The 26,836-nt window shown below is 41.8% G+C and overlaps 1 protein-coding gene across 1 annotated transcript in view; it reads right to left on the reverse strand.

Annotated features, from left to right (window-relative positions):
* Window positions 1-1,520: 1,520 nt before the first annotated feature.
* Window positions 1,521-26,836, reverse strand: part of fbxw4 (F-box and WD repeat domain containing 4) — a 48,877-nt gene continuing 23,561 nt past the window's right edge. The window contains exons 6-9 of the mRNA XM_041947581.1: window positions 18,911-18,976; window positions 6,990-7,130; window positions 1,907-2,048; window positions 1,521-1,746 (exon numbers count right to left, since the gene is read on the reverse strand). Of these exons, the coding sequence (XP_041803515.1) occupies window positions 1,612-1,746; window positions 1,907-2,048; window positions 6,990-7,130; window positions 18,911-18,976 (484 nt within the window). The 3' untranslated portion in view covers window positions 1,521-1,611. The remainder of the gene's footprint in view (window positions 1,747-1,906; window positions 2,049-6,989; window positions 7,131-18,910; window positions 18,977-26,836) is intronic.

A 26,836-nucleotide genomic window follows, 5' to 3' on the forward strand; every position in this document is an offset into this window, starting at 1 on the left:
AGGCTGCTGCTGCAAAGTGTTGGGGAGGAAAGGCCTGTGTTTTCCTCACTGTAGCTTAGTCACTGGCTCAACAGACAGTGCCCATGATTTTTATGTGTGGAGCATTTGTGTTCACAGTGTCTAAAGATCACAGAGTAGCCCTTTGCCAGCAGGATCCAGCATGCTTGACAAGTTCAATGAATGAATTCTGTCGGCTCGCTTTCACTGCTTTGGTTTATCTTCACAGGGTGTTACAGTTTCTCTGTCCACAGTTATCCTCATCCCAAATGAGAGTGCTTTTCAAAATCTACTTGGTATTTGTAATGATTCAAATGGAAGCTACAGTTTTTGAATGCTAACAAATGAATTGTTTAACTTTTGAGATTGTTTGTCTCAAACAGACAGTAAACTCCAGGAAATCATTTCACCTTTTCAGAAAGATGAATGGAGCTCTTCAGACTATTCTAAAATGCTTCATGAATATAAAACCCTGATGGTGTTGGAAACAGTATTAGAAGAACCTTTTCATGAACCACAAGGGATTTTTATTCTCATCATTTTCTGTTACGTGGAAGATAATTGTTATTTTTTCATCTGTTTTGTATAGCAGTCATATCTTTGGTGTTTGAGCATTGGACTTCCCAGTATTCATTTATCACTCCACGGCATCAACTGGTTTTTGAAGTGTTTCAGACAGCAAATGTAAAAGTTTTGACAGACTTACTGGGCTGAGTCAGCAATGCATCGAATAACTTAAAATAGAAAATGGATATTAATAGTCCCTTCAGACATGTAGGAAACACACAGGTGCAAATAATAAAATAAATGTTGTCTGAATTCCATGTAGCTGCCTCTCTTTCAGGGTTCTGGTATTGTTCATGTTAGCTCATTGTCACATTCACTGTGTTTACATGCACTTAAGAAACCAAGTTACACAGGTAAAGAGAAGGTGCTCACACGCTGGTTACTATAAATGTGTGTATTTATGCAGCAGATCAGTTATCAGATTTATCCTCTACCCCAAAACCGTAAAGCTACTGGAAGTACTTCTTAATTATTTCAATTGTGTAAGTGAGGACACTTCTTCCTTTTCCCCCTCTTTTCAGTTTTTTTTACTTTTTTTTATCAAACTGTCAAATATCCTGCTGTGAAACCGACTTTTTTAGACTTGTGCAGGCTACTTAGTCAGATTTTAGATGGAATTATTTTAAATATCAGAAGGCATGACATTTAATTATCTCCCCTCCCATCCAGCCTGAACAGAAAGCCTGCAACACAAAGTTGGTGTGCGAACTTTGAAAGACATGGGCATTTACCAATGAACGATGCTATCCATGATGGGAAATGTAGGATCCAAAGTTTTTGGAGCTGAAATGAAACTATAAAGAGTCAGAATATCCCAGCCTGTTTGACTCTTCTTCTTTAGCCCCCCGGCTATTATGGAGCACTACATCACTGAAGTGTCCCTTAAAACACATTGTTTGACATGCTCAGTTCATTCAAAACCAAACGCAGCACACAGAACTGACCGCTGGATCAGAATAAGCAGTTCCTTTGAAAATGTGAAAACATTTATTGTGAAAATAGACAGCTTTATTGAACAGATAAATATGAGAAGTTTGTGTGTGTGTATCATCTGATGTAGACGGGGTTCTGGCTGAAGTCCAGGGAGTGCAGAGCAGTGGCCAGGGCAGCATACAGGTGCGAGCTGCTGAACCTGAGGCAGTACACTGGGCTGCTCACTGGGTCTGAGCTCAGCTGGAAGAACTGCACAACAAACACAACATGAAGTCACATTACAACGGCATGAAGTTTAGTTTCACATCTGGATCAGCTCATGAAGTGGCGTTAAAGCATGTGAGTTACTGTAGCTTATTCACACTGTATACGGCACTGTCATTTCATCCTGAGGACATACTGTACAAACCTGCAGGCATTCAGTCTGCCGCTTGTCCCAGAGTCGTACGACACCATAATACGAGGAGCCGCTGGCTATCATGTGATTTCCGTCTGTCTGGATGCAGTACAGAGCGCTGTCATGAGGCTCCTCCCACTCCATTACACACTTTCTGTTGGGGAGGATGGGAGAGTTCACACACATCAGTTGAGATGAACAACACAATTTTTTGCTTTGTTTTTTTGATGTAGCAGCACCACATAATGTCTGATTCTTGAGTGTTTTCAACTTGAAAACGTTCTGAAAAGATAGGTAGGAGTGCAAAATCAGGCAACTGGGCTTCTCTTGAAGAGTCTTTGCACACAGCAGTGTGTCTGGGATTTTTTTGTCTTTTTACTCAGAGGCATTGATGCATTTATGCAGACTGTATGTTGTCTACCAGGTAAAGTCTATGTAGTGGCTCTCCTCACAAGGAATTTATTTTTGAAGGCTGACTGGACAGCTTTGGCTCTGGAGTGGGTTGTTCACTGATCCTCACCTCACCGTGTCCACAAGTTGAAGTGCCCTAGGGCACGACCCTGACCTCCCAATTGCTCTTAATGGTCTGGTCAGCACCCTGCATGCTAACTCGCTGCCATCATTGTGTGTGTGTGTGTGTGTGTGTGTGTGTGTGTGTGTTTGTGTGTGTGTATGTGTTTTAAGCCCATTATTAACAGTGACACACAGGTGTTTTATTAAAGCTTTCTATGAATTTACAGTTCCATAGCAGTACCTTTTTAGGAAATTATAGGGATACACCAGATCCACAATATAAAGTGATACCAGTTAATAATACATTTTATTTGTTAAAAGCGCCTTTCAGGACACTCAAGGACACTGTACATCACAAGAAATATCAAACAACAACAATACGATAACATACAATAAAATAAAATAAACAAGTGATAAAACAAATTAGTGTAAAATCAGAGTGACCAGTTGACCTCATGTAGGATAAGCGAGTCTGAACAGGTGTGTTCTGAGTGTGGATTTAAAACGGGAAAATGAATCAGTGTTTTTAATTTCGGGTGGTAATGAGTTCCAGAGCTGGGGAGCAGAGCGGCTGAATGCTCTGCTCCCCATTGTGGTGAGACGGGCGGAGGGGACAGACAAGTTGATAGTAGAGGAAGATCTGAGGGAGCGAGAGGGGGTGTGGACTGGAGGAGAGCTGACAGGTAAGGAGGGGCAAGGTTATGAATGGCCTTGAATGTTACCAGGAGGATTTTGGAATCAATGCGAAATTTGATGGGGAGCCAGTGGAGCTGCTGAAGGACAGGAGTGATGTGGTTGGTGGAGGGGGTTCTGGTGATGATGCGGGCAGCAGAATTCTGAACCTGTTGAAGTTTGTGAAGTGACTTGACAGGAAGATCAAACAGAAGGGAATTACAGTAATCCAGACGAGAAGTGACAAGGCTATGGACAAGGATGGCAGTGGTATGGGGGGTGAGGGAGGGGTGAAGGCGATTAATGTTGCGTAGGTGGAAGTAAGTAGACCGGATAACATTATTGATGTGCGATTTGAAAGACAGAGTGCTGTCGAGGATGACACCCAGACTCTTAACCTGTGGGGAGGGGGAGATAGAGGAGTTGTCAATTTGAATAGAAAAGCTGTCTGTTCTGGATAGTGTTGATTCAGTGCCGATGAGGAGAACCTCAGTTTTGTCACTGTTTAATTGGAGGAAATTTGAGGTGAGCCAGGTTTTTACTTCAGTTATGCAATCAGTAAGGGAGGAGGGTGGGAGAGTGGAAGAAGGTTTACTTGAGAGGTAGAGCTGGGTGTCATCCGCGTAGCAGTGGAAATGAATGTTATGTTTTCGGAAGATATTGCCAAGGGGGAGGAGGTAGATAATGAAGAGCAGGGGCCCCAGTACAGAGCCCTGGGGCATACCTGTACTGACGGAGGAAAGGTTGGACCGGAAAGATTTGAGTTGAATGAACTGTGTGCGATCTGTGAGATAGGATGTGAACCAGTGAAGTGGGGTGTGAGTAATGCAGTTGATCAAACTTTCATACCTTAAAAAATGTCATGATTCAAATCCATAACAATGGCCCCCAGTCTGTACCTGGGTCACTGTGAAAAATAGCAAAATTGCCAGAAATGTACAAATCAAAACTATAGCTGAGATTACTGAAAAAGTAAGCGCCACAGAAACAATACAGGGCAGATTACATCTCTGTGTGCATGTTGTGGAGGTTTGGAGACAATGCTGAAACCCCATCTCTTGTTTACAGGAAAATTCTATTCGGTAGTTAACAAGGAGTTGGGTGTGTGTGTGACTGTCTGCGCGTGTGTGTGCAAGCAGCAGGCTGAGTGAGCAGCAGAGCAGGGTGGTGGTGGCTGTGGTTAGGACAGGGGAAGTATTTTGGGGATAAGTATTTTCTGCCAATAGACATCGATCTTCCATTAGTGCAGCCTCATCAATAAGTGATTGTCTGCCCCCGGCAGACAAAGGGGCAGCAGAGATGTCTGGAGGTCTCTCTCGATAACACACACACACACACACACACACACACACACACACACACACACAAAGGTAATAAGTACAAATGCACACTCTAATTCTAGCACACGTCTATGGGGGAGGTCACCCATTGTCAGTGCATCCTGAAAGTGAAAAACACACACGCACACACGCACGCACGCACACATGCACACACACTACCCTTGAAGTTTCATTTAAATCACACTCAGTATTAAAACTGAATGGAGAGTGATAGTGATTAGATATCACAATATGTCAACTGTATGAAAATAAAATCACACATAACGCTATTACACTTGCGTTGAAAGCAACAAGCCATGTTCCACAGTAATGCAATACATGAGTCAAAACTCTGTATGGTTGGAATCATTCATCTGGACATCAGTAATTTGTAGAAGGACATGATGACATATGGTCACAGTATTTATCAGATATATCATAATTTTGAATTATTCACCAGCCTTACAAAGCCTTACTGTTTTCAGAAGCACTGAGCAGCGTTTCTCTGATCAGAAGTTGTGATTTGTGAAAACTTTTATTATGAGTGATGTAACACGATATCTGAAATTTATCACCAAATATCCGTCATGTTTTTTCATATACAGTCTGGGCTGGGTGATATGATATATATATACTGTGACACAGTATCACTTGAGATATATTTTTAGTGTGTCAGAAATTTGATATGTAAATCAGTGACAGGACTAATTTGTTGTAATATATGTTTCCATTAATGTGATGAAATACTTTTATGATTTTGCAGGATTAACCAAAGGCCATTAATGTGTGGTTAGTTAATCTATATATCAGCTTCTCAAGTGAATTTTCAGAGAATGTACTACATGACAGCATAGTAGAATATACTGATATGACAATATAAAATGACATTTGTGATGGAACATTTTAACTGAGTTGCTCTGATAGACGAGATGACGACAGCTAGAATGTACAATCAAACAGATCATTAATTAGCACTGTTAAGCACCATGGGACATACAGAATCTGTTTGTTTTTTGTCTATAACAGTTCATTTCTCTTTCCTGGTGAGCCCCAAATTCCAGACAACCTGAACCTCCTGGATGACCCTTGGAGCCTTTTGAGGCCAGTGAGATTTGACTGTATGAATTATGGATATCTAAAGAGGGACCCCCCTCTGCCAACCTTCACCCCAACCCGACCGCTTTCAAAGTCCCCAGAGCGATCTGACAATCAGATCTGATTTGTCTTACTTGACTGATCCCCCAGAAATACAGGCTGAAACCCCTCACTCCAAAATAGCTGCTGCTTTTTCCAACCATGTTAGGGACCCTGCTGGCATCTACCGAGGGGTGATTGCTGCAGCATTAATATGGACACCGCAGTGGGCTGCAGGTTAGCTCCATGTGCTCACACTGCTTGAAATAGAACAAAAACAAAATAAGATTGGAATGATTTTTAGACCACAGTGGAACGTTATTCCTGAAGCTTTTCCATTCGTACAAGAAACCCTAAAGAAGGGAACTAAAGAGGTTTATAAAGTCATCATAATGATAAGATGAAGTGTTTGGAGCTAAGGTTAACTGCATTGTGGTCTGAAGCCCCACTGTAGGCAGGACTTTAGAAACACTCCTTTCAGTGAAAAGCAACTGCTTTCACTTTTAAACGCTTTTATCTTTTACAATTCAGACACCTTTCAGTCACTTTCACCTCTCACCCTTAAATGAGTTCACAGATTTCAGTACTTACTCTTAAACTACTGGTTCAGCTTCTTGCATGGCTTACATACAAACTGAAAATATAACTGCTTGCTTGGCTAAAAGGTCCAGTGTGTAAGATTTAAGGCAGCCATGTCCAAACTATTCCACAAAGGGCCTTGTGGCTGCAGGTTTTCGTTCCAACCAAGGAGGAGCACACCAGGCTGGAATCAATTAATCAGCTGATCTCAGTGTTCAGCTGATGTGTGATCCCTTGATGTTGATTGGTTGGCCTGGTGTGCTCCTCCTTGGTTGGAACAAAAACCTGCAGCCACACGGCCCTTTATGGAATCAGTTTGGACATGCCTGATTTAAGGGGATCTATTGGCAGCAATGTAATATACTATTCAGAAATATTTTTATAAGTGTATTATGACCTGAAAATAAGAACTTTTGTGTTTTCATTACCTTAGAATGAGCTCTTTATATCTTCAGAGGGACTGGTTCTCATCCACAGAGTCCGCCATGTTGCACCGCCATGTTTCTATAGTAGCCCGGAATGGACAAACCAAACACTGGCTCTAGAGAGGGCTGTTCATGTTTTTTGCAGCCACCATGGGGGAAGCGAGGGGTGTTCAGTTGGTTGCAATCTGCGACCTTACTGCTCGATGGCACTAAAACCTACACACTGGACCTTTAAAGTAGAAGCTAACATCTCTACTTTAAGCCCAAGAATGGTCCCAAGAATGTTGTGGGGAAGGTCTAAAGCACTGTACAGTAGATGACATGTAGGTGCGCATGAACAGATCCCACATTCAGCATACCTGCAAAATGTAGTGTGTTTTATGGTCTCAAGATGAAATCCTAAGGAGCACTAACTGTTACAGTTGAGCCTGCAAAAGAAACATGGTGGCATACCGTGGGCTGAGTCGGAGGTCCCACAGTCGAATGAAGGTATCATAGCCGCAGGTAAAGAGCTGGAATGGAGACTCAAACACCATGTCCAACACGCCAGCCCCACGTCGAAACTGTGAGCCCAGACTGCACACACACTCCAACCTGGTGGAGGAGAGAGGAATGCAGGAGGATTAAAGAAGAACATGTGAAATCTGCGTTTTCACATGTGACATGTTTGAAAACCACACATGCCAAAATGTAAATTCATCACATATGAAATGCTGAGGAAGAAAACAGAAATGTAACAAAATGCTTTTCCTTTCATTCATCATCAGTGGACAGTGAAACAAATGAATAAGTGATGGAATACATATGTCAATATGCATAAGGCCCTCAATGTGATAATTCACTGAATGGCTGTTTTATTTCATGTGCTGTATGGAAGTCTAAGAAAACACTTGCTTGGCAATACTTGGTTCAAAATGATTGGTATTTCCCCACAGTGGGACTGACTATCAATGAGCCTTGAGGCCTTCACTACACCTCAACCCTTGAATATCTTTAACCTAAAACCAAACATAACTACTGAATATTTGTGGGTGATAAACATAATAAAAACAATCGACTGCTGAGCACTATATGGTCCTGACATGATGTCATGGTGCCCTGTCCGAGCTCCCTCTGGATGTCTGAACTCCCGTCTCTATTTACTGTCACTTGTGAACAAGACCCTGAAATACTGGAGCTCACTCAGTTGGGGTAGTGACCCGGAGAAAGCAATTTCCCATTTTCCGGTAGAGAACCATGGCCCCAGACTTGAAGGTGCCAAGTCTCATCCTGAATGCTTCACACTCAGTTGCAAAGTGCTCCAGTGTATACTGAAGGTCACAGTCTGAAGCCAACAGAACCACATCTGCAAAGAGCAAACTGGACACTCTCCTCCCCCTGACTGAGCCTTGAGACCCTCTTCATGAAGATCACAAACAGGATCTGCAACAAGGAACAACCCTGGCAGAGCCCAACACCCACTGAAAATAATCCTTCACTTCCTTCTAGTCATCCTTTCATCTCGACACCCTAAAATAAAACAAAACAAATCAAAACCGACAGTCGTTTGCTCCCGCTGGCCTCCCATTAACCCCACGTGTCAAGTATAAACCCTGATTATGTCATGTTATGTAAATATTGGGATACTTTTTGGATAAAATGAGAATGTTTTTGTCCAATACAGTGAATCACAGGTCTAACCACACATTCCTTGGAGGGGGTGGGGTGGGAGTCCTGTACCCCGATAATACTGAGAAAATACCGATCTCTTCCCCAGTATACAGTAGAAAATATGTTAAATATGTCCTTTTCTAAACCTTGTCAACAGATCTGTCTCTTGTTATTTTCTATATATTTTCAATTCCTTTCCATTTGTTGAGGAAAACATTAGTGACGTATGTAGTGTGTGACCAGACCACCCCTATTTTCACACCTAGTTGCGCACATACATGAGAACAGGCATACTTCACTTCTCTGTCAGGAAAATGATCACGCCCCCTTCTGGGTGAAAACAAGTGCTGTATAAGTAAACGAGTGTAACCATGGCTAGAAGCTGCTGCGTCTCATTTTGGACGACAAGCAATAAAAAACAAAACTTTACGATTTTCTTTCCCAGAGGAGTGACGGACAGTGAAAGAAGAGATTTGTGGCTTTAGGCCTGCAGAGAGGGTGAACATGGGGAACTGTGGGACCTGACTGACAGCAGGGATATATCTGTGGCAAACACCTCAGTTCAGTTTAGCTAATGATGTAAGATGTTCCTGGTAAGAAACACTTGCTATTAAAATGGAGTTAGGCTTTAACTGTCCGTCCACTCAAAAGACTGTCTGGAGCAGAGGGTATTTTAATGTTAATAACGCGCATACATATAATTTATAATTTAAGTAAAAAGGCTCAACTGAAGTATGGATAGCCTAGGCTACAGTATGGGTCAAGTCTGACAGAAGATTTAAGATAAGACAAGATTGAAAACTTTTAAAAACTTAAAAAAACTTTATTTATCCCTAGCCGGGGTATGGGTATAACAGCAGCATGTAAAAGCAGTTGGAAAGAAAAATAGCACCAGAGATAGAGAAATTCAAAAAACAAAATACAAAATAAAAAGTTGACTATATATATGTACGTATTATACAAGCAAAAAAAGATTTCGTCCTTGCAGTGAATTCAATAACTGACAAATCAAGAAACTTCATTACATTGACGCAAATTTCAATCTTCAGCAAGAATGTGGTTACTTGGACTTCAATCAACACAGAGTGTCAGTCTGTGTGTCACTGAGCCTCAGTCAGTGAGCATGGCTCTGAATATGGGACTGGGGACACACATAAGTTGCTTGTATGTACAAGTGATAAATAAAGTTTGTGTGTCTGGGCTGATGTAGTGTGACCTGTGTGTGTGTCTGTGTGTGCAAGTCGAGCTCCATGCAGCACCATGCTCTTGTGATCACAGTGCTGTCCCGCTTGCTCCTCGCCTCTTGATTATTGGAGAATAACTTGCACTCAGCAGGGCGGATTATTGCAGAATAACTGTCTCTTTGTTGCCATTTAATACCCTCCATGACCGTGACTGTGTGCGACTCTCGCACGTTTGATACCTGCCCCGTAGCAACCATTTAAAGGAGGCCGCTGGCCTTGGCGACCGAGCAGCCCTGTGCTTCGACTCGTGCCCCCTCCCTCGCCCTGGAGCTCAATCCGCAGGCTCGGGCTGGTAATCCCCCAGCCTTACCCCAGGGGGCCTTCTTATTGGACCAGGGCTTTCCCCACAGGTTGCCTTATTGGGTGAGAGCTTTCTCATTGCCAGGGTCTCATGACTAAGCCCGGGCCAATGGGGAGTCTGTGATGAGGCTGGGTTTGTGTCTGTGTGGGGTGGTGACCCCTCGTTTTCCCCTTACCACTAAAACCAAGGAGCTTAGCACATGCCACACAAAAAGAAACTCATTCAAGCCAAAGGGATACGAGTCTGTTCATTCATAACTAAATAATGATGTCTCCATCACAGCACCACCACTCTAGCTAAAATGAGATCATCAATTCATAACCCTACCCTCTAAAATCCTCCAAAGTAGATGACTATAATCTTATTCTGCTCTGAAAAAGGGAAAAACAAAGCAAAATGTGAGAGGAAAATAAAAACTAGGTTTCCATAAAATGGTCCTGACATCTGTGCATGGATCCTAAAGTCAGTAATAGCACCATGCGATGAGCTGGTGCACAGTGCAAAACAGCAGGGATTCTCAAATTGGTAGGTCACTGGCTTTTATGAGCCGCGTGTGATTACAGGATGGAGGCATAAGCATATAATCTGTCAAAATGACTGTATCTGTTAGTGAACAGCGGCACGATGTTCTGATCTGACCATCCTTTACGCTGCATGTCTAGGTCCATAATGTTGAATACCTGAGTCTGGCCTCAAGCATGCCTGACTGGAAAGTGTCACATGACAGGCTCTAAAACATAGCTGACTGGCTGAGTCATAACTATCACAAACAGTCTGCCCTCAGAGGGTTACTGATATGCTCAGGAGAACACACCATCATAGACTGTAAGATGTAAAAATCACAGGGTGGCTAGTGTCACACACTGTTAAAGTTATCAACCCCAAGTTAGTGGAAATGTACTTATGCCATACTGCACACAGCGCACATAATAGGTAGGGGCATTACAAGTAAAAAACACATTTTTGCCATGTGTTTTGGAACATGCATACATTAAATGGTGTCCCATTAGCCCAGACCTGGACTGGCCATCAGCAGCACCAGGAGAATTCCTGGAAAAGGGGAATTGGAGAAAGAGAAAAGGTAGAACTGAGAAGGAGCACTTGGGAGACTGGGAGGAAAGTGCCGCTAAATAATGTAAAATTACTGATATCTTCACGAGCAACGTACTGTGCAATGGTTGGTGTTGGCACCAACAGTGCATCATATCATAACTACCTTCCCCCAAGCTGATTCTATGTTTTAAAAAATCTCATGCTATGTAGGAAAGCAGTAGATGCACATGCATGGAAATAATCAGAAAATTTCGAGCTGCATACTCTTTTCTGTCAGATGTATAGTTACTCAGAGCAACCAGAAGTGGTTCTAAATTATCATCCCAGTCCGCCCTTGCAGAACAGAAAGTGTGGTGTAGAAAAACTCTGGGAGGTTCAACAGCAGATGGGCAGCAGCATTGTGGACCAGCTGCAGAGGTCCATGAGGATCAATAATCACGTGACTTATAAATCACCATAAATACTAGGTACACAAACATTACAATCAATCAAGGTCAAATTTCTAATTTACCAACTAAGAAACTGAAAGCAAAGTCAAACTGGTCAGACCATCCTGATGAGGACAAGATAGATAAAATGTTTGGAATTAAAGCATAGCAGAAAAAAGGAAATTGTGCAACTTAGTTAATTTAGATGGACAATGGATTAAAACAGCCAAATGACCAATACTACGAGAAATAAAATCTAGGTTGTTACCCTAATGAGAATTATCCTTTTAAGCCTGATGCAAAACTTGTCGCTTACATGACAACAATTCAAATGGAAATCATCAGGTCTTTTTTGAGAGAAATAATCTTGCTGATGAGAACAAAGCAGTTTACACTGCAGTGTGGCAGCTGAGATGGGTAGACTGTTGGCCCTAGGGGGCACAGACTTAGTGATTGTTGTGAAGGGGCTACTGGCTGTGTGACATACAGGGTCTAAGTCCTGATTTCAGCCTGTCTGGTCTCACTGCAGGAGTCAGGTTGGCTTTAGGGGCCACACACACACAAGTAGTGAAAGGAATCATTAATGAATTGACAATGTTAAAAAAAAATAGAAGCAAAGGAAATTATCCTTTAGTGTGGGGACAGTTAAAGAAAAGCAGTGTGTGTGTGTGTGTGTGTGTGTGTGTTTGTGACAGAAATGGTTGGAAGCTCTTGTAAAATTAAGTCTGAGCTCTAAACAGGAGCCTGGGGACGCACTGGGAACAGGTCCGCTTGTCAAAAGCCATCAGACAGGTAGAGAAAAGAAGCCCCGCTGAGGCTTTTACTAAACCTAAAACAAACAGGGGAGCCATGCAACCTGCTGCATGTCCACCCAATTTACCCCACACCTCTGAGCGTGCTGCAGCAGGAAGAATGTGAGAGACAGTGGTGAGGAGGGGCGCTGACTCCTGGGACTCATCAACAATGACCACCTTCAAAATGTCACATACATGTGTGCACTGCAAAGACAATACTGCCGCAATTTGTATAACAGAGCGTCCACCTCGACGCAGACATTTCACCCCACTCTTTTCAGTTTCAGGAATGTCAGGAATCCCAGCCTGGCCATTTGATTGTAAAAAAAAAAGAAGGGATGGCTCCCTTTCTAAAGGAACAGAGGGGAATCTTGGGAGTTGGGAGTGATGGTCAGGGTCCTTTCTCTTTGATGCTTTTTTCCCCCTCTGTGTTTAGCCATGAGCGAAGACACAGTGAAAAGTTTGGGTACTGCTCCAATGGCGCCACTTGTGTGGGATCCCCCTCTATATGGCTGATCATAAGAACTCTTTGTACAGCCAAGATGAAAAAAAAGACACAGAATTAATTGCAATGGAGGGAAAAAAGATAAAGTGTTAAATGAAATTAAAATCAAAGGCACCAGAGCTCAATAGGAGCCTGGGCTTTATGACCCCCCCGTCCTTTCTAAGTGCGACAATACAAGTTTTACAACCTGCAGTTAGCCTGTTGGTGCCAAGGAAAAGAAAATGATGGTACAAGTGTAAAATAATCACGCTAAGCATCAAATAGGACTGAACAATTTGAGAAAAATATCTACTTGCCATTTTTCTGACCAATAGATCTAAATTGCAATTATAAAAAGAAAAGAAATCCAACTTTGTGTTAGTTGTCTGTGTATATTAAACAAGATGAGTTTGTACCAAGCATACTTATTTTTACATGAAAAGAGCTTCAACTGTTTTAAGGGAAGATAATACTGCCAAAACTGACTGAAGTTGTTCTTATAGCCAGTAAAGTTGATTACTTATTACAGCTTGTTAAAACATTAAAATTCATAACATCTCTTCTGATTTGTGATCTCAATAAATCTAGAGAGGGACATTTCTGAGGAAACAGCGCTGTTAATGCTGGACGTTGAAAAGCTGACGCTAAACTGCAGTGCTGGCTTTTAAAGTTCAGTAATATCACTAATATAAAAAAGGTTAGGTTTGTTAGCTGATGCTAAACTGCATTGCTGTCTTTAATTTGTACGAGTTTGTATTAATTTAATTTGTGTGTGCCAGGCCTTACCACAAAACATCAGTGTTGCACCTGACTAATGTTCCTGAGGCTGATTGAGAGCCAATCACTGGAGCCAGGCTCAAAATCTGTTGGAAAACCGGAAACTTTACGAGTGTGGGGGTGTAATTGGACCACATTAACGATCACGGTGTCGGAATCATGTGATCAGCTGACACACATGGTTGGAGGGTTTAGATGTCCACACTACTTAGAAAACCCTTCTCCACTTCTTTAGTCTTTAGAAGTTAAGATGCAAGATGATCACTCTGGACAAACCCCGTAAGGCCCAAATACCCCCAATGTTCGCAGGCTGTGTCAGTTCACCCTGTGAAACACACATTTCTAGTGCTTGGATGTGACAGCAGTTCGAGTGCAGATTGAAGTGGTAAGCTTCAATGAATATGATAGCAGTAATTATGAACAATGCACCCTGATCAACCTCACTGCTAGCTCTTGGTATACAGGTCTCAGATAAAAAAATCACAGTGGGGTACTGTACGTATATCTGTATGACACACTTTCACCCACAGGCTCTGGCTAAAAGTAACCTGCCATTACTATTTAGGCAAGCAACAACTTTTTATGGACAAGGTAGAAATGCCTTTAGTTGGGCCAAAGACCAGGTATGGTGCACTTTGCCAGACATAGAATATGTAACATTGCTGGCTATCTGTTACAGAAATGTGTGTCTGCCACTCAGATATAGATGACTGCAGAAACAGCCCACAATTCTTGCGTCATATTTAGTATCTGGTCCATGGAGAGACTGCTGAAGGAAGAAGAGTGTTTTCATTGATTGATTTTAAAACTTACCTTGCTACTGCAGCAAGAAAATTCTGAAAATCCCTGTAAACCATGACCTCTTGGTGCTCAATACTTTAGTTAAAGCTGCTCTAAGCACTTATGATTGGGAGAACACTGCCTTGGGTTAATTCAACTTTCTTTAAATAAGCCTGTAACTTCTAAACATTTTACTGAGAGCTGTTACTGAGAGCCAAGCCCTCTTTTGTGAGTCATAATATTTAAAGGCAGATTTGTTTAACTTTGTATAAAACCATGGTTTCTGTTTGGTGACATCTAAAGTTAGTCAACGCCCTCCCTGATCCATATTCCTTCATACACTGTATGTCTACAATCTATGTATAATTTTGCCACCCTGATTGCCCATACTGTGATTCTACTGTGTTGGTCTATCCCACATTTGTCTGTTCTTGGAGAGGGATCCCTCATCTGTTGCTGCTGCTGAGTTTTCTTGCATTTTTCTCCATTAAAGGGGTTTATTTGGGTAGTGTCTCCTTATCCAAACTGAGGGTCTAAGGATAGAAGGAGTCACATAGTAAACAAATTGAGAAACCCCCTCAGGCAATTTTGTAATTTGTGAAATTTGTCTTTTAAAACAATGACTTGAATTGTAATTACATTGTATTGATTTTACCTGCTCTCTCTAGCACACCTTATCTGAGAAAGTAATAATAGCATGGATATTTTTTTAAAAACTTGTGGTTTGACACATGCATTATCTAGCTCTGTTGTACCTGGTAACCATGTCAATTTCCCTCACCACCTGCAACCTGAAGAATAGTCTGCCCACTCATCCCTTCCTCCATTCTCCCTGTGTGTCTCCTGCCTTCTCCCCTCCTCAGATTTCCCGACCATTTGGGAGAAGGAATCAGCTTTTTGTGTCCAGCCCTGTGTTGTGTCGCGTCGGTCTGTTTTAATTGGCCCAGGTAAAGCTGGGAATTACAGCTGCCTTGGCAGGGATGTATGAGGTTTAAGCCTCTCCTTTCAGAGACAGGAATTTTCAGAGGCCCCTCATTTTGAACTGCTCTTTGCTCAAGATGAGTGTGTTCCATAGTGTTTTCAAACCTGTGCTTCACTTGCTTTTTGTATCGGTAAAGGGCCACACTGTTGCTGCAGTTGTGCAGTTGCAGATGTTTTACATGGAAAATTCACATCAACAGAAACACTGTGGGGACATTATGAGCTATCATGAGCTGTCATGCTGACACTACTGTGACAAAGTTTGGTTTAAATGACAGAATGAGAGAGAAGGAAGAGCAGGGTGGTCACTCTACAAAGAAGACAGCAAGATGAGACAGTGAGAGCAAAAGCTTAGTTTTGGTTTTAACATTTTCTGAGGGGCAACTAATATGCAGGATTGTGTATTTGTACACTCTGCTGTGTAACCTCACTCTTTCTTTCTTTCATACAACCTTCAGAGAAGAGTCTCCTTCATTCTCTTTTATATAGCCTGTCTTTGCAAAACACTTACTTCATTCAGTATCCATGTGCTTGTATGACTTGCTTAAAACACAATATGATTTTATACAGATATTTACATTCAATTTTGTTAATATAAATCTGAAAGTAAAATTAAAAATAATATTGTTTGACATGATAAATGTTCACAATAAATAAAACAAGAAATACCCTGTAGGTAATGTGTTACTCTGACTTTGTCTTGATCTGGATCTGATCTACCAGCCCAAACTTGTCTGAGACTGTATGGAAGACCTTTCCCATGATCCAGGACTTGCATAGTGCTGAGTCATCAACAATCAACAGAATGTCTCTGATCTCTCTAATCTAACTAACTTCACTTGGTGAAACTTTGCTTCCACATTGGTCATGGCTGCCACTTAGTTTTGCCTGAACCTGGTAATGACCCCGAGGAGAGAGATGGTGACATCTGGTCCCTTTAACAGCTGGTCACTCGGAGCAGTACCCTGGTATAGCACTCTGCAATCAAACTGAACCATCATTACGGCTGAGGTCTGTGCTGAGTACCTTCATTGCAAAGGCCTTTTTAGTGATGCCAGCCAGAAATGTTGAGTACTCTGTGTGAAATACTGGATTCTTCACAAACTTAGAGAGCTTGTTCCTCAGTGACAGAGTGATGCTGTAATGCCCCTCCACAAGTCTAACTGACTGTGAAGTCACGTCAAGGAACTGAAGATCTTCTCTGGACATATCCAGCTTGTTACAGCAGCTTAGGCTGCTTTTCTTTGTTTTAGTGTTTTCTTGTGTTTTTCTTGTCCTTTTTCTGTCAATAGTCTCTGTTGATCGGGCATACCCACAGATGAGACTAGTGTTTAGTGTTTTACTCTTTTATGGACTTCTTAAAACAACCTCTGGAGATCCATTCAGCCATGGCTCCATTGTTTACACTTGGAAACATGAGTCACATGCACGTACACCCAGTGGAAAGATCGGAGATCCCCGTGGAGATAAGGAGACGGAGAAGGGGATGCAAAGCCCGAGCAAAGCACCGGGACAAGAGAAGACGGTATAAACCATCCATACCTTCTCTTATTATGGGGAAATGTAAGCCCTCTCCCTAATAGGATTGAAGAGCTAACGGTGCTAACCAGACTGCAGTACCGGAGTACCAGGTGTGTAGTATAATGTGCTTCACAGAGATGCGGCTGAACAAACTCATGCCAGACATCCATGTTGCTTTAGACAATTTTCAACTTCTAAGAGCGGACAGGCGAGTAACGGAGAGTGATAAGAGGAAGGGTGGGGGCATAGCGATGTTTGTGAACAACAGATGGTGTAACCCAGGACACATCAGTGTTAAGGAGCAGCACTGCACGAGAGACATAGAGCTGCTAGCTGTTAGTGTTCAGCCATAAACCCTTTTGAGGGAGTTCTTGCACCTCATCTCGATAACGGTGTACACCCCCCCTCGGCTGATGCTGCAGCAGCATGCAAGCTCCAACACCTGGCAGTCTCACATCTGCAGACATCGCATACCCAGGCCCTCCTACTCATCTCTGGAGATTTCAACCATGCTCCCCTGTCTTCAACTCTCTCCACCTTCAGCCAGTATGTTAAAATGCCACACCAGAAACAACAAAACACTGGACTGTACGCAAGCACAAAGGATACAGTTCTTCACCCCTGCCCCCACTGGTCTGCTACCTGCCTACATACCTTTGGTGATTAAACAACAGCTATCCACTAGGCATGTGAAGAGATGATCAGAGGAGTCCAGGATGGCACTGACAGACTGGTTTGACAACACCAATTGGAAGAAAATAGTCCGGAAAATAGTGTACAAGTGGAGGACATTCAAAATAACTGCCAACATGCTCAGGTCTGGCCGTCTACACAAGTCACCCCGAGAGTATATGAAGCTTAAAGAAATCTCCAAAAACCGTGAAATGTCATCACAGGACCTACAGCAGGCACTGGCGACTGTTGATGTGAATGCATGCCTCTACAATCAGAAAGAGACTGCACAAGTTTAACTTTCACAGGAGGTGTGCAAGGAGGAAGCCTTTGCTCTCTAAGAGAAACATTAAGGCCAGACTGAAGTTTGCCAGAGAGAAACAAAGACAAGGAACAGGACTTCTGGAATAATGTTCTTTGGACAGATGAGTGTAAAACTGAATTATTTCGACACCAGAACAGAGGACTTGTTTGGCGAACACCAAATACTATATGTATATATATATATATATATATATATATATATATATATATATATATATATATATATGTGTGTGTGTGTGTGTGTGTGTGTGTGTGTGTGTATATATATGTATATATATATATATATATATATGTATAGGAAGTTAGTGTGTTTGTGTTTGTATAAAGGCTACATATATGTGTGTGTTAAACAAAAAATGTATGTATGACATCCCTACATTGCTGTCATAACATGCCACATTGTGAATTCAATTAAAAGTAAACATATATGTTGTCATGAACACTGCTATGCTCACCTGACAGAGATCATAAAATACAACAAAAGGCTAAAATAAAACAATTGGATAGATGACGCAGCTTCTCTGCTCACATCTCCGTTGGGTGGAGGGGGAGGAAAAGAATCGAGGATGTTCAATCTGAGAAGAGGGACAGGTTTTGCACTTTGAGAGGAAGCAGCAGAGGAACTACACACCCATGTCCATTGACATACATTTGTGGAGACAGTGAGTACCTGGGAGAATCTGAGAATCCAACATGCAGACGTAATGGTGAGACAGGTGAGGCAGCACCTTCACCAAATCAGACATGCAGTTAGTCTTTCTAACGGTCATATAACTTCAACTCATTATGTCAATGTAAAATTAAGCTACATCTTAAAAGACTGAAAAGAGTAACTTTAATGTTCTACTTAGCTTGCTGATAAAATTTAATTTGCAATGTGTTTTGTCCATCTTGGTGTATAAAAGTATAGTTGCACATACCATGTTTTACCTGCTTGCAAAAAACCAGGCTGGGATTAAATGTATAATTCTGCCTGGTATTTCTTGCCATTGTTAAATTATTCCCACCTAGATCATCGCAGGCCATCTCGTGCAATTAACAACTTAATGTCATTTGGATCACAAGGCCAACACCCAATAAGCAAAATGATAGAGCATCATTGTTTTATGGCAGGTTCCATTTGCTGTGTACTGCTTGTTGCCAGGTAAAAAAAAAATGTAAAGGTAGCCCTACTAAACCTTGGCTTTCACCGCATGTGTGTGCAGCATTTTCATAATTTCCATAACTACGATTGCAGGATTGCAGTATTGCAGTGCATGTTTGCATAAGCATGTGGGATGAAAAAAAACATCTGAAAACACAAAACATGTTTGTGTTACAATATACGGCAATGCTCTAGCATGCAAGAGTAGCTTCGTCACTTACCGCTCAACATCCCAGATGCGAAGAGGGGAGAAGTTCTCACAGCATGCAGTGCCTGTCACAAAGGAGCTGCACATACAGAGGGAGAAGGGAAGACAGACAGAGAGGTATATGAAATGTCTCACAAAGAGTACATTAACCAGTGGAACTGTGTGAATGACAGCAGCAGCAGCAGAATAAATATGTTATCATATGGGCCGAGCCCATACTGACTGAAAATGATGTCATTCAGACAAAGCCAGCCCTGTGTGTTGGCTAACAATCAGTCAATATCAGTCAATATATCACAGCTGTGATAACTCACAGTGTGCCACAAACAAAATCAGATATGATATGTTCTAAATCGCAAAAAGTGGCTCATTTACCACCAATCAATAAACCATCGGCAACAACTGATTAACAACACCACGGGGACTGATTAAGTCTATTTTACTCTCTTGGCCAACTGGTAACTGAATTTCTTCTTTCCAGAAGTTCGTGTGTGGTATTTTGTACTTGTGCTAGGGTTTAGATGGGGACATCTTCAAATGTCTTGTTTGGTCCGAACAACAGTCCACCAAACAAAATATTCAACCCAATTTAAAATTGTATAAATATAGAATGGATTGATTCTCAGAGCAGACCTAAAATGACTGTATGAATGACAGTGACAGACACTGAAAACATCCCTTCACCACTAACAGCTTCAAACTTTAAATTAAATAACCATATCTAGGCATGCTGTACTTCAATATGTATTCATGCACACGGTTGCAACTAATAGTTTTTTGAACAGATTGTTCTCACACACTTTTTTTTTTTTTTTTACTTTATTTATTAATAGTTAACATTACACAAAACAGGAAAAGATAATCTTTATGTCATCTTGGAAGAGTTTCTTCTGCTGTGCATGAATGAGCCCATCCTGCACAATGTACTTCAGTGGTGGCACAGAATACACACTGGTTGGCCCGTCTACCAATCTGGGAGCAGGATGTTCATAAACGACTGTTCTAAAATGACGCTAAATAATATAAAGACTGGGACAACAGTCCATTCTTCTCTTGGGAAGTTGTTTATCATGAAAAATCCAAATAAGAGTTAAAAAATGATAATGATTCTTGTTGTCATATAGCAGCACGCACACACACACACACATATAAGCACACACTCTCCTTTGCCCCTGCCTCTATCCACCACACATTGTTTTCTAGTAGAAGAAAAGAGAAGAAACTACAACAGTCGTGATCCTTTGATTGGAGTGGCAGGTCGGTATTAGCAGCCTAGGTATGCACAGTGAATGCTATGCATGTGGAGAGGTGGGAGAGCTGTGAAAGGAGAGGGGAGGAGCGCTGTGGGAGTGGGCTGACGAGGTGTGTTTGGGTGTTAGAAGCTATGTAGAGGGTGGGGTGGTGACCAGGGGTGCTGTTGGTAGGGGGGCTTCTGTTGGGCCGGGCCAGAGTCTCAGGGCTTAGTGCCCTCCTACGGGGTTGATGGACAGGGGGGAGGACCCGCCTTTTTCACACAGAGAGATAGTTACTGACAAATGCTGCTGGCTGGATGAGAACATTGTAGATGGAAAAACAGAGACTGATGCAGAGAGAGAAACCAAAAAAAAAAAAAAAACTCCATTCCGTTTTCGGGGAGGGGGGGGGCATTTCCCACCTCACACGATCCACTTAAAGTCATACATGTTGAATTCTTGCAGGTGGTTGGACAGCTCTGAGGCCAGGCTTTACACACTAACACCTCTGAAGTCAGTGACGTACTAGTTTAACTTCCAGCATGGACAACACTGCCAGGCTGATATTCCATTTTTTAGATGAGGCCCTATCAACCCCACCCATGGGAAGTAGTCTAAACCTAGAAGTACCATGTCAAATTCAAAAGGGACATTCAAGCTAACTAATACAGAAACGAAAATGCATTTTCATTTTCAAAGCACCTAAAACTTTTACCAATTCAATTCACATATCAGATAAGACACATGTTGGCATATCAAGGCTACAACTCATCATAAACCAACCTGATTAAATTGACAATTTAATTTAACCTGAAACCCAAATTATTCTGTAGATTAATTAAATGATGTATGAGATATTATGAATAATGAAATTATAATTATTAGTTCTTAGAACTCCCTAGTCGTCAAATGGCCCCTTGACGCTGGCTCCAAAAGTGACTCGACCCCCATATATAATATATATATTTGCTGCCTGGTACAAAAAAACAGTTTTGGTCTCTAAAGCTAACTTCCCTGTTCATGACTACTGTACAGGAGGTGATTCTTTTCTAAAACTCACTTGTTTAAATTATGTTAAGGCTTGAAGGTATGCATAATTGCTTAATTATGGACATAGCCACTTTGAGTGACAACTAGCAACAAGGATCCAACAATCAGGTTTCTTTCAGCCTGCCTCAGCTCCACACACACTCCACCACTTTGCCCATTTTTGCATTAGCTGGGAGTTAGATGGAGTCAGGCACTGTCCTTAAGCTTCACACTGGTTCTTGAGAAACCTGTGGGTTACATTATGTGTTTTATACAGGCTATGGCTCTGCAGACTCTGCCACAGCTTTGACAGAGTCGACACACATATTGTGAGTTATTCAAATATCCCTGTAAGGGTGTGTGTGTGTGTGTGTGTGTGTGTGTCAGATGCCAGTTTATTTGCTGAAACTAATGCAGTCAAATCCAGTGTTTGAACCTTTTCTGTCATGTTATTCCAGGCTCAGCAGCAGTCCTTGAGACAGTCCTCAGTGATGTGGAGACATCACCACAGAGGCCTCCCACAGTGTATGGTTCTATGGTTCTACATGAAGAACCTTGTAGGTGCAATTACTGAAAATAGCCTCAGAAACAGAGAATATGACAATATATGAACAAAGGATTTTCAGTGCTCAAAATAATTCACATGAGAAGATCATACCCACTGGAATTACTATAAATACTACTGTGACTTTTGTTAGGAGGCTACATCAACTGATGAAGTGATCCTTATAGAAAGTGAAAGAAGAATTGTTTAAATGACAGTAACTGTGGTCGGATCGCCTAGAAATGCAATACACAGTATGCTAGACTCAAGAATGAATGGGTTGGTCACTTCACACATTTTCTTCTGTCATTTTCTGTCAAACCTGGTCTACTTAACACCCTGCCTCCGGAAATGTCAGAAAATGAGTCATCTTATAATCCTTTACTAAAAGTAGCAAATAGTGACTCTGTAAGCAACACAAGACATTTCTCCACTTCACTCCAAATTTATAATGCTGTTGACAGATCACAATATAAATTATACAGAATTCTCTGCAGTATTTTAAAAGAGTATCAAACAGACAATCTGAAGCTTTGACAAACATTATAAAGCATAAATCTGGTAAAAAGTCATGTTGTGAAAAGACCCAAATTACTCAGTATCATAAGTGTCACTGGTCTGACGCATTTACTGTGTACACAGAGGATAACATATGGGTGGCTGCAGTGATCACACTGTTATTGTGATAACCTTTGTACATTTATTAGGTGTGTTTTTACCAGAAATATTTACTTGATTAATGTTTCACATCTTGTATTTGTTTCATATCATACTTTCAGTCCCCACATCCTGTGTGGATGAAGTGTTTCATAAGTTACTGTGCTACATGTAAAATGACATGCTAACATGCTACCTCTGTATCTCTTCACGACAAATTCTCTGCACATCACCTCTCACAAACGTGACTGTCACTGTCACAAACGTAAAACAGAGTCTATGAGAGTTTATGCATAAGCACTAAGCTAACAACATGTGACAGAGACAGCGAAAGTATGCCTGAGAAAAAACAGTAATCTTGACTGCTGATGTTCATTTCTCCATGATTTCAGATCAGATTCCCGCTCAAACGTGTACGGCTGTGAAGTTTATTGTTCAGAAGCACTTATTAATGTGATATACACAGTGGAAACGCAACTAAACTCAGTTACAGCAATTTCCTGGTTGCAAAAAATGGCAGAGCTGATGCTGAAGTTGATGGGTGTCTGCTCAGCCCAGTAGAAGCTGACAGATCAGAGCAGACTGGGCCTGGCTGTAAAGAGACAGGCACTAAAACAGAGCATTTCAGAGGTGAGCAGAAGTACGGAAAGTGGTTTTTAAACATTAAAGCATGTAAACATTTTCTTGTAGACACCAAAAATAAAAAGATGAACCATGACCATAATATGTCACCTTTAAGGGACAACATTGGTAACAAGTCATTTGCAGCCTGCAGACAAACCAGATGGCCTAATGTACAGGTCAGAAAATTCCAGAGATTGTTTCAGGGACTGACTGTATGTAAATTCAAACCAGAAACCACATTTATGTTGACCCCAAGGTTAACTCCCTGCCTGTAAACCACACTGAAGGGAAGGAAGCTATTAGCTCCAGCTGTGGTGGAGCATATATCAGGAATGCTGTCAGAATGTGATGCAAGTCAGTACCTTCATTTAACTGCTCAAACAAGACAACTAGTGCTGCTATCCTGCTGTCACATTGTGTCTTCTCTTTGCCTAACACTTCTATGTGTGGAAACTGTGCCAAGACCCTGAAACGAAGCCAGCAATGATGATGAATTAATGAAAAAAACAGACAGATGTATCCTGAAATGAAGATCCTCTCAACTTTGAATCACAGATGATGTGCGTTTAGTTCAGAGTACCTGGATAATATCAGAATAATGACACACTTAATTGAGTCAAAATGTGTAAATGTGATTTTTACAGAATTACATTTCTAGTATTTTTTGTTGGAATTTTTGGTATTTTTAAATGTATTTTTTTTACATTTTATGCCTGCATTAGACAGTGAACAGTACGGCTGTCAACAAATATTCTAAATTTGAATTTATATTCAAATTGGAAAAACATCCATATCTGCAATTGTGAAAATTAATATTCGATTGTGGAAAAAAAGCAGCGGCGCCATGGTAGATGCACTGAAGATGGACAGAAGTCTCAAAACCATAATTTCCATTGTGCAGTAGTTATTGCTGCACCAGGAAGTGCTGACATATTTAAATCTCTCTTGTCATAATGTCCGATGAAAATAATTCCTGTGTTAGATGTGGATGCTGCTTCCTCCACTGCTTCTCTGATGTCTGCCCTCTCTCTAGCGCCTCACCAGACTCAGTGAATGAAGAATTTATTTTAAATACCCAGAGTTGGTGATGATTGTTGGCACAGTGAAAGATGAACTGGTCTGAGAGCTACTTCTGGTTAAACAAAAAGGATATCACTCTGTATCTTTGTAGGCATCCTTTCCATGACATTTTCAGACACTTATTATAACAATCTGAGCCTGTCAGTGGCAACACCAAACACCCAGAGAGATTATGCAGCAGTTTGTTTTGTGACTGCCGGCTGCAGCGCTCTTTCAACACTGAAAACAAACAAACAAAAAAAAATCAAAAACTGTTGTCTCCATTAGACACTTGGACACGAAAACAAGGGAAAACCATAGTCCATAATCAGATCGGACCGGAATCTCTCCCGTTTGTCTGGGACATTGAAATCTTCCTGGACATGAACAACTATGCACACGTCACTTTCATTGATTGAAAATAAAATGTAGGCAAAGCTGAAATGAGCGAATTCAAACACAATGCATAGGACATAATTTCAGTTGTTTATGTTGTAATGTGTGGGTATGTAGGTCTTTTAAAAGACATTTATGTTGAAATAATATACAAGCATGAGAGATCTCTCAGATATGTCTCTCATTGTATCAGTTTTTCCATATTTTTTCTGTGGACATAATGCACAAAAATAGATATTCAGATGGTGTTTTTTTTTTTTTTTGAAGGAATATTAAAATGTAATTTTTGGCCAATTCTGACAGCCCTAGTGGACAGAAGAGGGATGAGAGCAAACAGTACAACAACTTGTAAAATGGTCCCAGGCCAGGCCAGGCCCAAACCAGGGATGCTGCTAAATGGTCATCTCCGAAAACCACGATCATGCCACCATCTCCATGCCACTGAGCGCCCGAACACAACACACATTTCATAAAAGTGTGTTATTTCCGAAATAAATTTTGTCCCAGCACTTCTAAAATAAATAACAAAACCCATGCCTCTGACACAGATAGAGGGAGATGTAGACTGGACAGTATTTTATGTATATTTTCTATTCAACATGTCCCGTTTGTTGTTATTATGATGCATTATTCCACCAATGTCCTCAGTAAGATATTGAAGATATTGAAGAAATTCATCCAACTGGGCTGCGGATGAGTTTTCTCAGACTGTCAGAAAGACTATGCAGCAGTCCAGACAGTACCAAACAGAGCTGTGACAGAGGGATGCTGTTGGCATCAACACACAGGGGTGAGGAGTGGGATGTGTTTGGGGTGGGGGGTGGGTTAAAGGGGTAGCAGGATCGGACAGGGCTAGAGGGTGGGGGCAGCTTAATGGGCCTGACAGGCAGCTGTCAGGCCCATTAAGCAGCACGGCCCATTGGCAGGCCCCCAGTAATTAGTGTTGGGTAAACTCATTTATGGTCCAAATGGGTCGGACAGGGCCAGGACCAGTATGCGCGGTGGGTGACCTCTGACCCCGCTGACACAGGATACAATAGGGTTACGGTCACACTCACTATCTGGACCCTATTACTCTCCATTACTCACATTACTCACCCCTCACTGGGCCATGACGCTGTCAGAGGCAGGGCAGGGGACACCGGCCATACAATGAAAGAACGACTCCCCCCTTGTCTCCCCTAGCTCTCTCACCCCTTCTGAAGCACCAAACAGGCCTGATCTGGGGTCAGAGCTTGCACTGATATTATAGCTGCTAAGGTCAGAGACTCTCTCGCCTAATGTGGGGCAAGTGTCCCCCCTAAACACACATATGCACACACATATGCACACACACAAACACAAACACACACACACACACACACACACACACACACACACACACACACACACACACACACACATCTCTGAACAAACTGAGTCACCCTCCTCTGCCCAATCTGTGCCTCCCCTCTCCTCCTCTCATCATTAGCAGCATGCTGGGCCTCTGCTGCCGTTTGGGTAACCTCATCAGCTGGCTGTATAATCTAAGGGCCTGTGTGACAGGGTCACACAAACTAACTGAGTCCTCAGTGGGAACACAGCCAGCCAGCCACACACACACACACACACACACACACACACACACACACACAGAGAGAGAGAGAGAGAAGCACAAATCCCAGATATGTAGAAGCACATCTACACACATCCTCATGCTTGCAAACACACACTCATTCATACAGGCTGGGCACAGACATGGGAAGCACACACACACATATCAAATGTGTGAGAGCCCCTGCTGGGGGTTGAATCCAACAGTACCAACATTGTTAGCTCCAAATCAACACACTGACCGCACAGGGAGTACCACGCTTTCCCAAGACCACCACCAACTCATTGCTGCTGTCCAGACTGTCACCATTCACTGATCCCAGCTCAGTACAAACCAATGACATCCTCTACAGGACACCATTCAATCCATGTTTTTATCTATATGCCTGGAGTCAAAACAGGACTCTGGAGGTTGACTTGTTAGATGACTTTCCAAAGTCTGGGTACAGAAACAATACACACAATATTAGTGCTGTACCTGAATCAAAATAGTCCACGTTAAATCGTGTTTGCCAGTTTGGGGTAAGGTTTAAACTATTAGGTTGCATGTGTACTTTTGTTTCTAAAAATACTTACAATATATACATTGTTACATTATCAATACATTTCACCTAGAACTACAACAAATACAATATTATCCATGTCTCCGCTTAACTGCACTACAGGCCAGTGCATCTGCAACTGCTCCAGAACTCGGCCTATGTGTCAAGTCTGATATTTTACCTGGAAGACTCACTTTTTAGCGCTGTGGTCATCTGTGACGATGTGTGAAAATGTCAGATTATCACACTGTCAAAGACAAAAA

Source organism: Chelmon rostratus, chromosome 11, assembly GCF_017976325.1.
Source record: "Chelmon rostratus isolate fCheRos1 chromosome 11, fCheRos1.pri, whole genome shotgun sequence".
NCBI lineage: Eukaryota > Metazoa > Chordata > Actinopteri > Chaetodontiformes > Chaetodontidae > Chelmon > Chelmon rostratus.